General features: G+C 43.7%; 1 protein-coding gene across 1 annotated transcript in view; it reads left to right on the top strand.

The window, feature by feature from the left end:
• The window catches only part of Usp8 (ubiquitin specific peptidase 8), a 55893-nt gene extending 43920 nt beyond the window's left edge, over positions 1 to 11973 (top strand). The window contains exons 13-20 of the mRNA XM_051144559.1: positions 194 to 274; positions 710 to 972; positions 3162 to 3374; positions 4623 to 4833; positions 6429 to 6665; positions 7525 to 7667; positions 10814 to 10946; positions 11106 to 11973. Of these exons, the coding sequence (XP_051000516.1) occupies positions 194 to 274; positions 710 to 972; positions 3162 to 3374; positions 4623 to 4833; positions 6429 to 6665; positions 7525 to 7667; positions 10814 to 10946; positions 11106 to 11291 (1467 nt within the window). The 3' untranslated portion in view covers positions 11292 to 11973. The remainder of the gene's footprint in view (positions 1 to 193; positions 275 to 709; positions 973 to 3161; positions 3375 to 4622; positions 4834 to 6428; positions 6666 to 7524; positions 7668 to 10813; positions 10947 to 11105) is intronic.
• The last annotated feature ends 141 nt before the right edge of the window (positions 11974 to 12114 follow it).

Consider the following 12114-nt stretch of genomic DNA (forward strand, 5'->3'; position numbering starts at 1 on the left):
TTTTTTTTAACATTCCTCTAACCCTTGATATAGTAGACTTTGAGAAACAAAAAACTGCCCCCACCTTTGATGCTGCCTTTAGAAATATGAAGGGTGGTCAAGACAAGGTTTTTTGATTCTTTGGCTTTACATACTTTAAATTCATGAATGGAAAATTTTAACTGGAAAATCAGATTATTATTTTTTGAACTAGGCTCAGCGAGAACCTTTGACAAGAGCACGAAGTGAAGAAATGGGGAGAATAGTGCCGGGACTGCCTTCAGGCTGGGCCAAGGTAAAAATCAGAATTCTGCTTTAAATACACTTTACTTTGTTTTAAAAAGTAGTTCTCTAGTTGTCAATTCCACTTGGTTATAGAGCGTGAACTCTCCCCTAATGACTACAGGGTGAGAGCTGCTAGTGCCCAACCTTAGATGCTGACTGTAATATATGAGCACCGTGGTAATATGATTTTGAAATTGCACATCCATTAAAGCAAGCCTAAATCTCTTTGAAAGTTTGCAAAGTGATTATCACTTTTATTCAAATCATTTTAGGGACTACAGTAATACAGCGTTTGTCCTTAACTAATTCAAAGCCCCAGCTCTCATCCTTAGCACACACCTTTTAACCCAGAAGTAAGTGTTGCGGTGGGGATGACACTTTTTAATGACTTCTGTTATTATATGATTTTTTTTTTAAACCTTTTTGTTTGTTTTTCTTTTCCAAGTTCCTTGATCCAATCACCGGGACCTTTCGTTACTATCATTCACCCACAAACACAGTTCATATGTACCCACCCGAAATGGCTCCTTCGTCTGCGCCTCCTTCCACCCCTCCTACTCACAAGGTGAAGCCGCAGGTCCCTGCCGAGCGGGACAGGGAGCCATCCAAACTGAAGCGCTCCTACTCCTCCCCAGACATCACCCAGGCTCTACAGGAGGAGGAAAAAAGGAGGCCAGCAGTGACCCCGACAGTCAACCGGGACAACAAGTAAGTGCTCCCAATTCTAGAACTAAAGCAGGTGTCATGGCCTTAAACCTTCTCAATGTCACCACTTAAAAGTTACAGCCTTGGATGGAAGGAAAATAAGAAACAAACAGATGTCCTTGCCTTTCCCCCCAAATGCTAACTGAATACATGAGAAGATTAACTTATTATTGATATAAACAGGAAAGTGTTACATATATTGCTACAGCACTTTCACAGCATCATGCCTCAAGCCACCATATAGCTTTCATAATTTGTTTTTATTTTTATTAAGCAAAAAAGTGTGTATATATGCGCATGCATTTTTAAAAAAGATTTATTTATTAAGGATACAGGGTTTTGCGTGCATGTGTATCTGCATGGTAGCCGAGGGCACCAAATCTCTGTCATAGATGGTTGTGAGCCACCATGTGGTTGCTGGGAATTGAACTCAAGACCTTTGGAGGAGCAGACAGTGCTCTTAACCTCTCATCCATCTCTCCAGCCCCAGGCACATGCATTTTTTAACACAGCATAACAGTTATTTTCATTGTATTATGAATAATCAGAAGTGGTTTAAAGGAAACATGAAGGGATGCACAAGTTAATGCAGATACCATAGCATATTATCTCAGGCATGGAATATCCTTGTTACTACAGGGGTCTAATTATAAATAAGTGACAGGTTTTCTCATGTATTATATATGGTTTGTTAATTACTAAGGAGTTGCAACTTATTTATTTATTTACCTTCCTGAGCATTCACCTTGCCAGGGATAGACCTATTTGAAAGATCTTTTAGAATTAGTACAATTCAGATGTTAGAAATCCTTAAGCCAGGTGGTGGTGGCGCACGCCTTTAATCCTAGCACTTGGCAGGCAGAGGCAGGCGGATCTCTGTGAGTTAGAGGCCAGCCTGGTCTACAAAGTGAGTCCAGGACAGCCAAGGCTACACGGAGAAACCCTGTCTTGAAAAAACAAAAAAAGAAAAAAGAAATCCTTATATCATGATGTTATTACAGTTTATTAATTTGAACAGAGAAAGAACATGTAGAGGAAATTGGGATAGCTTGATATGTTCCCCATATTCCCTTTATGGCCAGGGACACTAAGAGGGGATCAGCAGGAGACCACGCACGCGCGCGCGCGCACACACACACACACACAACACACACACACCTTCAGCCCAGCGGTACCCAGCAGACACCTCCATGCTATCCAGCATGGCTTTACATTTAATATGGCCATCCTTGTGTGACTTAGGCATAGTTAGGTAATAGTACCCAGATAACCTTTGCCTCATTTAAAATCTATTCTATGGTTAATATATAATTTTATCTTATTTATGTATAATTTATTTTATTTACAAGAGCATAAATATCTGACTTATTTGTTGTTTTGTTTGTTTTTTCAAGACAGGGTTTCTCTGTGTAACAGCTCTGGCTGTCCTAGAACTCGCTTTGCAGACCAGGCTGGCCTCAAACTCACAGAGATCCACTTGCCTCTGCCTCTGCCTCTGGGATTATAGGCGTGTGCCACCATGGCCCAGCCTGACTCTTTATTTTTTAAATATACAATATCTACTACAATGTAAATGCTGTGGGAATATAGTATTGAGGAAAATAGTTACAAGAAAAATGTCTGCCCACACTAGTTCAGACTGTCCTAGCCTCGCCCACCCCACCCAAACTCCCAGCAGTCTGGCTGCCTCCTTAACCCTCTCATAGCTCCTGTGCTCTGTTGCTCCTCCCACCTCGTTTCCTTAAAGTTTCTTTTTTCCTGTCTAGTGAGTTTCTTTCTACTCATTCAACTGCCCCTTACACTAATATTTAGCAGCTGGGATCTACATATGAGAGAGAACACTACATACTCGTCCTTCTAGAATTAACGTATAATTCATATTACATATGATTTTATCTTACTTAATTCTCTAATGTTCTGGTAAAAGAGCTCTCTCCTGTTGGGCAGTAGCTGAGTCTGTGGAAGCTAGAGGGGCCACCTCTAGAACCGAGAACTCACAGGAGAAGCATTTCAAGGGAGGATCCCAGAACACAGCAGAATTAGCCCAGTAGCTAAACGTCTTAGAGAACACAGCAGTGCAGCCTGTGGACTGTGGGCAAGGTTATCATGGCACAGCTGGTCCACCCGTCTGCCACCTCCAGTGCAGACTCAACTTGAGATGCTCTCCATAAGACATGTTCTTTCTTCCTTAGGCCACCATGCTACCCTAAAGCTGAGATCTCGAGGCTTTCTGCTTCTCAGATTCGGAACCTTAATCCTGTTTTTGGAGGATCTGGGCCAGCTCTTACTGGACTTCGTAATTTGGGAAATACTTGTTACATGAACTCAATATTGCAATGCCTGTGTAATGCTCCACATTTGGCTGATTATTTCAACCGGAACTGCTACCAGGATGATATTAACAGGTAAAGGAGCATTCCACTTTTGCAGTACATTAGTGAAAAGGTAATTTAACCATAATTTCTGTATGTCTTACTCTGTTTTATACTGCTACAACAAAGAACCCAAAACTAGGTAATCTTTTTCTGTTTACATTTAAAATTTTTTGTGTGTCTGAGTGTACATGTGTACAAACTAGAGCACACATATGGGGTCAAAAGAAAACTTCCAGAAATTGGCCCTCTCCAGTGTGCACTCCAGAATTAAGTCAGGTTACCAGCTGCACGGTGAGCACCTTTGCCTGCTGAGCTTATTGTCCCATAATTGTAGAGATTGAGAGTCCAAGATGAGCATGCCAATATCTCATCACAGACTTGTGCTGTCATGTCTTCACGGCAGGTAGAAGGGTGTGGGGTGAGCCCCTTCATTGTGCCTTTTTCCAGCAAACCCAATTCCAGTCACTAGGTCATAGCCTTGTCTGTCACCTCCTAAGGCTCGTTTTAAGATTTATTTATTTAGTATTAATGTATACAGTGCTCTGCTTGCATGTACACCCAGGCCAGAAGAGGGCATATAGATGGTTGTAAACTACGATGTGGTTGCTGGGAATTGAACTCAGGCCCTCTGGAAGAACAGTCAGTGCTCTTAACCTCTGAGCTATCTCTCGAGCCCTTGTTTTTTTTTTTTTTTTTATTGTGTGTATATGCATGTGTCTTTAGGGGCATAGCATATGTGTGTATGAGAGTAGGGACCTGAGGAGTCCAGAGGAGAGCATCAGAGCCCCTAGGAACTGGAGTTACGGACAGTTGTGAGCCACTAGCTGGGTGCCAAGAATCAAACCTGGTTCTTCAAGAGAAACAATTGTTTTTAACTAACACAGAGCCATCTTTCCATCCTCTTAAGGGCCTATTCCTATTCTGTGTGCAATACCTAAATTTTGGAGGGATTTATTGAGACTGTAGCACTTGCCACTCAACTTCAGAGCTCTGGAGTTAGTAAAAGAGAGAGAGAATCTTTATCTGTAAGAGTATGGGGTAGTTATTTCAGCTCTGTTCATAATGGACGAACCAGATGGCAGACACTCTATCAGGGTTACAACTTCCATCTTTGACTGCAGCCTGTTGATGAGTGTGAGGAGCAGGGCTTGCAGCCAGGATCAGGAAAAGCAAAGTCAGGTTCAGATGTGGTCCAAGCCTGCAGGTGAGCGATTCCCTTGTGTGTAGTTCTGTGCTGAAATCTTTTTCCTTTGTTTTTTGGTAACATAACTTACACAGGTCAAATTTATTGGGGCATAAAGGTGAAGTCGCAGAAGAATTTGGTATTATCATGAAAGCACTGTGGACGGGACAGTATAGATACATCAGTCCAAAAGACTTTAAGGTCACCATTGGGAAGATTAACGACCAGTTTGCAGGATCCAGCCAGCAAGATTCACAAGAGCTGCTTCTGTTCCTCATGGACGGCCTCCATGAGGATCTAAATAAGGTAAGAGGAGGCTGCCGAAGCTTTACCAGCTTCATCCTTCTAGCAGGCCAAATTCCTGCTCACCGGCGCGCGCGCGCGCGTGTGTGTGTGTGTGTGTGTGTAAATATCTGCATGAGCCTTCAACAATGAAATAGCTTCTGTTGAATTTTAACCATAATTCCTGCTTACATGACATGTTTTCCCTTCCATGCCCTGTTTTTGGGGTTAGCAAGATGGCTCAGCTGGTGGAAAAGCGCTGGCTAAGCCAAGCCTGGTGGCCTGAGTCTGATCCTCAAAACCCAAGTAAAGGAAGCAAGAGAGAACTAACTTAACAAAACTGTTGTACTTTGACCCATGCACCCTTACACATACCATACACACTCAGTAATAAAAGTAAAATCTTTAAGTCAAATTTGTCACCTTTTTAAAAATGGCACCAACTTAACATTATCAGTATATATTATGTATAATAATGGGCTTCACTGTAACATGTTCACACATGTACTAATACATTTCAAGCCTGTCTACCCCACCTTACTCTCTCTTGCCCCCTCCCACTCTGGCTAATTCCCCTCCTCCATATTCTTTTTCTTGTAATTCAATGAGTTTCATTAATGATACTCACATATGCATGATCAAGGTTTACTGGAACATGTGCACTTTGTCAGTGGTATGTGAGTGAGCAGCTACCTCTCCTTCCTCCATCAATCAATTGTGTAATTCCTCAGGGGCAGTGTGGGGGCCCATGAGCACCTTGCCCTTCCATAGTACTGGCCCAGTCTTGCCAGACCTGGTACCTAACCACAGCTGCTGTGAGGTTAAGAGTCTAAACAGTTGTGTCATGCACACCTTTCACCCTTCCCCTTCCTCCACTCTTCCTCTGTGAGCCTTAGAGCCTCATGTTCTGCCTGGACATTCAACAGTTGTCTATTTTCAGAATATTAGCCAGTTCTGAGCCTCTACATTCAGTACTGACACTGCAAGAACAGTTTCTACTCTTGAAGCAGAATTGAGCCGCTTTGACTCAGTGGGTCAGTCTACAGCACTGACAGATAAAAGTTCAAGCCTCAGCCAGGCGTGGTAGCGCCCACCTGTAATCCCAGCACTCAGGGAGGCAGAGACAGGTGAGGCCAGCCTGGTCTACAAAGTGAGTTCAGAACATCCAGAGCCACACAGAAAAACCCTGTCTTGAAAAAAACAAAACAAAACAATTCAGGCCTCGTACACACTTTAAATAAAAGTAGTCCAGAAGGTGCTATAAAGGCCCCATGTGGTGGCGCACGCCTTTAATCTCAGCACTTGGGAGGCAGAGGCAGGGGATCTCTGTGAGTTTAAAGCCAGTTTGGTCTGCATAATGAGATCTAGGACAGCCAGAGCTACATAGTGAAGCCATGTCTCAAAACCAAATGAGGAGTGGGGGAAAGAATAGAAGTTTGAGTCACATCCTTTCAGTAAAGTTAGGTCTGGGTAGAATTAATTTTTTTGTAGTGCTTCCTGAGATCAGAACTCCTCAGTGGAGCTAAACGTGTAACGTGTTCTTTCTTGAATTTCATATTTAATGGTCAGCAGCAGCACACTCTTAGATACTAACAGAATGTAATTGTCCTCGCCCCTAGGCTGACAATCGGAAGAGACATAAGGAAGAGAACAACGATCTCCTCGATGACTTTAAGGCAGCAGAGCACGCCTGGCACAAACACAAGCAGCTCAACGAGTCCATTATTGTTGCACTTTTTCAGGGTCAGTTCAAATCCACAGTGCAGTGCCTCACCTGTCACAAAAAGTCTCGGACATTCGAGGCTTTCATGTATTTGTCTTTGCCACTAGCATCCACAAGTAAATGCACTTTACAGGTAAGTTAAAATGAAGGAAAATGTTATGTTATTTGTGTGTGCATAGAGGTGTGCCCTATCCTAACAAGAAAATAGCTGAGCTACAGTTCAGCTCTTGTGGGTTTTATTACTGTTTTATGCACAGAAGTGTTTTGCCAGCATGTGTCTGTGCAACAAACTGCATGCAGTGTCCACAGAGGCCAAAGCAGCGTCTGTTAGGCTGGAACTAGAGTTGGTAGGTATGAACTGCCATGAAGGTGCTGGGCATTGAACCGAGGTCCTCAAGCAGAGTGAGTGCTCTCAACTGCTGAGTCGTCTCCTCAGCCAATAGCCTTTGAGTTTTTGAAATGGGCCTTGGTTAAAATCTCTCATCCCTGACTCTACGGTGCTAGGAGTGCAGGCATGTGTCACCAGGCGCAGCTAGAACACAGAGCTTTGTGCATGCTGGACAGGTGCTTCACCGTTCAGTCAGACCCCGTCCCTAAAAGCTTGTATTTTTAAGAAGTTTTTAAAGCTAACTTAGGAAGTTGTATGTGATGTCACCTTGGATCTACCTTTTCTGTATACTTACTTGGGGATCAAATTTGTTGGTTTCCACATAACAGAAGTGTATAGAATAGCTTATGTTGATACCTTCAGTCCACCGTGATCCACCAGACCCAGGACAGAGATCCTTGTGCGTGCTGTGCTGACCCTCTGCACATCTTCCCCATTCCTCAGCACACCTTGAGGCACACTGGTTGCAGCCCTCCTTACATCAGACATTTACTCCACCTTACTGAGGCACCCTCGGGTCTCAGCATTCTGACTGCCGAGGACCTCCTGGCACTCCAGTAGAGGGTGAGGCACTGAGTACTTGTGGTCTTTTTTCTCCCACTAGGACTGCCTTAGATTATTTTCCAAAGAAGAAAAGCTTACAGATAACAACAGGTTTTACTGCAGCCATTGCCGAGCTCGGCGGGATTCTCTGAAGAAGATAGAAATCTGGAAGTTGCCGCCTGTGCTGTTAGTCCACTTGAAACGGTACGTCTCTCTGCTTGTTCATAGCATTTGATGCATGTAATGTCCATAATGTGCACATTTTCTCATTCTCTCTCTCCCCTCCCTCTCTCCTCGTTCTCTCTCTCTCCTCTCTCCCCTCTTTCTCTCTCTCCTCTCTCTTTTGAGACAGGGTTTTTCTGTGTAGCTTTGGCTGACTGGGACTCGCTTTGTAGACCAGGCTGGCCTCAAACTCACTCACAGAGATCCGCCTGTGCCTGTCTTCCTAGTGCTGGGATTACAGGCATGTGCCACTGTGCCTGGCTCACATACTGTCTTGAAGGAAACCTAAAGATTATAAGGCAGACATGACAGTAGAATAGCAGTACTATTATTCCATGTCATTCTATGTGATTGTATTTCTTTTAAAAGTTAATGGAACTGTTGGGTGTGGTGGTGCACGCCTTTAATCCCAGCACTTGGAAGGCAGAGGCAGGCAGATCTCTGTGAGTTCGAGGCCAGTCTGGTCTATAACATGAGTCCAGGACACCCAAGACTACACAGAGAAACCCTGTCTCAAAAAAACAAAAAATAAATTAATGGAACTAAATAATTGCATTTCAGATAACAAAGTTTAAATCATATCAAGTGAAAAATGTTGTTAATTCCAACACAGATGAGCAGATGAAAATTTACATTCAGGGGTTCAGTGGTGAAGAGCACTGGCTGCTTTTGCAGAGGACCTGGGTTCGGTTCCCAGACCTAATACTAATAGCAGCTCACAACTGCCTGTAATTCCAGGTCCAGGGCGTCTGGTGCCCTTCCTGGCATCCTTAAGTACCAGGCACACATGTGGTACGCAGAGAAACATCCAGGCAAAGCATCCATACACATAAAGTGACAAAAAATGTGCTTCAGCTTCCATTCAAGTTATAAACTATAACAAAATTTAATCATGTGTAACATGGTGGCACGTACCTGTAATTTTAGCATTTGCGAAATGTAAATAGGACGATCAAGAGTTCAAGGCCGGCCTGAACTTCATGGGACCTTGTGTCAAAAAATTTAAAATGTAAAATTAGGCTTTGTTTCTCATGACAGTGTTTCTTTGTGTAGCCTTGGCTGCCCTGGACTCACTTTGTAGACCAGGCTGGCCTTGAACTCACAGCAATCAGCCTCCCTCTGGATTGCAGGCGTGCGCCACCACACCTGGCTAAATTAGACCTTTTTTTAAAAAGTGTGAGTTCAGAGCATGTGAGCCTTAGCTCATGTGTGAGGTCAGAGGACAACTTTTGGAAGTCAGCTTTCTCCTGCCACTTCCTGGGATCTAGCCTCGGGGCTGCACACAGCTGTTGGAGCCTGCTGAGCCATCTCACCAGCCCACAGTAAGTTTTTAAGTGGGAGAAGCCATGATCTTAAAGTCTAACTTTAAGATAAAATATTAGAATATTGCCTGTGCTAAGTGCAAGTATTCTTGTCTCCAGCTTCTGTCTCAGGGTTTCCATTGCTGTGGAGAGACGCCATGACCACAGCAACTCTTATAAAGGAAAACATTTAATTGAGGCTGGCTTACAGTTTCAGAGGGTCCATTATCGCCATGGTGAAAAACAACAAGTGGAAGATGGGGTCCTGCAGAGCAAGCGAGCTGCAGCGTGTTTCTTCTTCTCACTTCTGTACTCCATTGGGAAGTTAGGGGTTTCCATTTAGAGATAGGGTTTTGCCCATATACCTCAGGCCAGCCATGACTCATCTTGCTTGGACACTTCAATGCTGACATCACAGGTACACACTACCACACCCAGCCTGGATTGGCTTTATAGAAAAAAAAAAACCTTAATGTTTCATCTTGTTGAAAAGTTTATTTTTGTTTTGAAGCAAGCATTTATTTTGGATTATTGGAGATTCATAGCCAATTGCTTCTGTCAGTTTTAATACTGAATGTCTAGTTTTCTGTTAGTTTATTGACAAGTTTGTTAGCTCCACTTTGAGCATTGTGGCAGAATAACTAACAGTATAGAAGTTGTTTGTTTTCTAGAGGGTTTTTCTGTGTACCCTTAGCTGTCCTGGACTCACTTTGTAGACCAGCCTGGCCTTGAACTCACAGCGATCCACCTGCCTCTGCTTAGAAGTTTTTAAGTAAACATAAATTTGTTGTTAAAAGTTCTAGTTAAGCCAGACGGTAGTGATGCACCCTTTAATCCCAGCACTCGGGAGGCAGAGGCAGGCGGATCACTGTGAGTTTGAGGCCAGCCTGGTCTACAAAGTGAGTCCAGGACAGCCAGGGCTACGCAGGGAAGCCATATCTAGAACCACCCCCCTCCAAAAAAAAGTTCTAATTAAAGCTGGGCACAGGGGCACACTCCTGTAATCCCTGAACTTGGGGAGGCAGAGCCCAGCAGACCTCTATGAGTTCAAGGCCAGCCTGGTCTACAAAGTGAGTCCAGGACAGCCAGGGCTACATAGAGAAACCCTGTCTCCAGGGGGGAAAGTTCTAGTTAGTATTGAGCATTATTTCTGGAGGCCCTAATGCAGCTATGTGGAGGGCTGAGCTGTTGAGAAGCAGTTCATTGTTGGAGTGCTTTCTGTGTGTCTGATGCTGTGGGCTTGACCCTTGGCACTAAAAAACAATTGTGAGGCAGTTACTCAGAGCGTTAGATTTTGGTGTTGAAAGGAGGTAAGCATAGGTCACCTGTGGTTGGTTGTAGTTCTGGTTTCCCCAAGTACAGGCTAACTCCAGAGCTGCTTTCCTTCAGCTCCTCGTGTACCTTTGTGGTTGGTACTGTAGCTGGCCTGGGCACAGGAGCCCTGAGTGTGGAACGCCTCTGCACGCTCACTTTCCCTGTTGAGCACGTAGTTTACTCTCTGCAACCCACATCTCCTTCTTTGTAAAAAAGAAATGAAACATGTCTTCCCATTACTAAAACCAGTCTTACTAAAGTAATTTTGCTCTATGTATTGCGAGTGCAGGCAGACACTTGCCATGCCGCACATGTGAAGGGCAACTTTATAGAATCGCTTCTCTCCTCCTGCCCTTACGTGGGTTCTGGGCATCAGGTTTGCACAGCAAGGACTTCGCCCACTGAGCATCTTCCTGGCCCTAAGGTTTGAAGAGCTTCCTAAAATCCATGCTAGATAACAAAAACCCATTGTCTTTCTCCGTCAGCCTAAGTCCTGTGATGTCTGTTGTGCAGATTTTCCTATGACGGCAGGTGGAAGCAGAAGCTGCAAACATCCGTGGATTTCCCGTTGGAAAACCTTGACCTGTCACAGTATGTTATTGGTCCAAAGAACAATTTGAAGAAATATAACTTGTTTTCCGTTTCAGTAAGTATCTTATTGAACTGAAGATGTTTTTAAAGGAAATTAGTAAAACAGGGAGGCTCTGGGCACTTCTTCCCTCATAGCAAGTGAGGCCATCAAAACTTGGAAGTAACTGCCACATCCTAAGTAATGATTCCGTTTGTTTTGTTTCGCTTGTTACAGAACCACTATGGCGGGCTGGATGGAGGCCACTACACTGCCTACTGTAAAAACGCAGCGAGGCAGCGCTGGTTTAAGTTTGATGATCATGAAGTCTCGGACATCTCTGTGTCTTCTGTGCGGTCGTCAGCAGCTTATATCCTCTTTTATACTTCACTGGGACCACGCATAACTGATGTAGCCACTTAAAGAGGTGGAAGCTGTGGGCGTGTTGATGTTCTCAGATTGCAGCAGCACATCTCCTAATGCTTACACGAAGCTAATGGGCCGCTGCAGCTGGCTATGTAGAGGAACTCCAGAGCACTGGGGCTGGTACTAGCACCGTATAATTCAGGTCAGTGCTGTTTATCAAAAGCTGACACTTAGCAGGTATCATAGGAAGCGTTCCTTACAGGTATCATTTATTTCAAAACAACTTTTTTTTAGTCTGCCCCAAAGTTAAAATAATTCATTAGCCAGACATTTATTATTCTATTGGTGTCAGACCATTGTAACCCTCATTTTCCTATTCACTGCTGTAGCCTTTTCTCATTTCCAGTCCCAGCTCGATCTACTATGAATACTGTAGAATGACCTAACGCAGACAGGAATGTATCTGTACATATTTATTGCACTCTTGCACATCAGACCACGGTACATAGTTAACATGTCCTTCTGTGGAAGCCTAGAAGGAATTTTTCTTTTTCTTTTGGCCTCTTCTAAGGTAGCTGCAGTGCTTTCTTAGGGAAACGACAGGGCAAACTATTTTTCTGTTGGCTTCAGGCTGTATTTGTGCACTAAATCTTTATTCTAAAAAATGGAAACTTTAATTTTTTTAAAAAGAATTCATTTACATCTACATTAAAGTCTTAATGAGAAAAAAAAATCATTTGAAACCTTGTAAGTGTTCTGTCTTTTTTCCAAGGATTCTTGAGACATGGTCTCCTGTGCATCCCTTGGCTGTCTTGGAACTTCTAGACCCACCTGCCTCTTGCTTCTTGAGTGCTTTACACTCTTTATTCACCAGGCTCAC

The sequence above is a fragment of the Acomys russatus genome, chromosome 4 (genome assembly GCF_903995435.1).
Source record: "Acomys russatus chromosome 4, mAcoRus1.1, whole genome shotgun sequence".
Classification (NCBI taxonomy): Eukaryota; Metazoa; Chordata; class Mammalia; order Rodentia; family Muridae; genus Acomys; species Acomys russatus.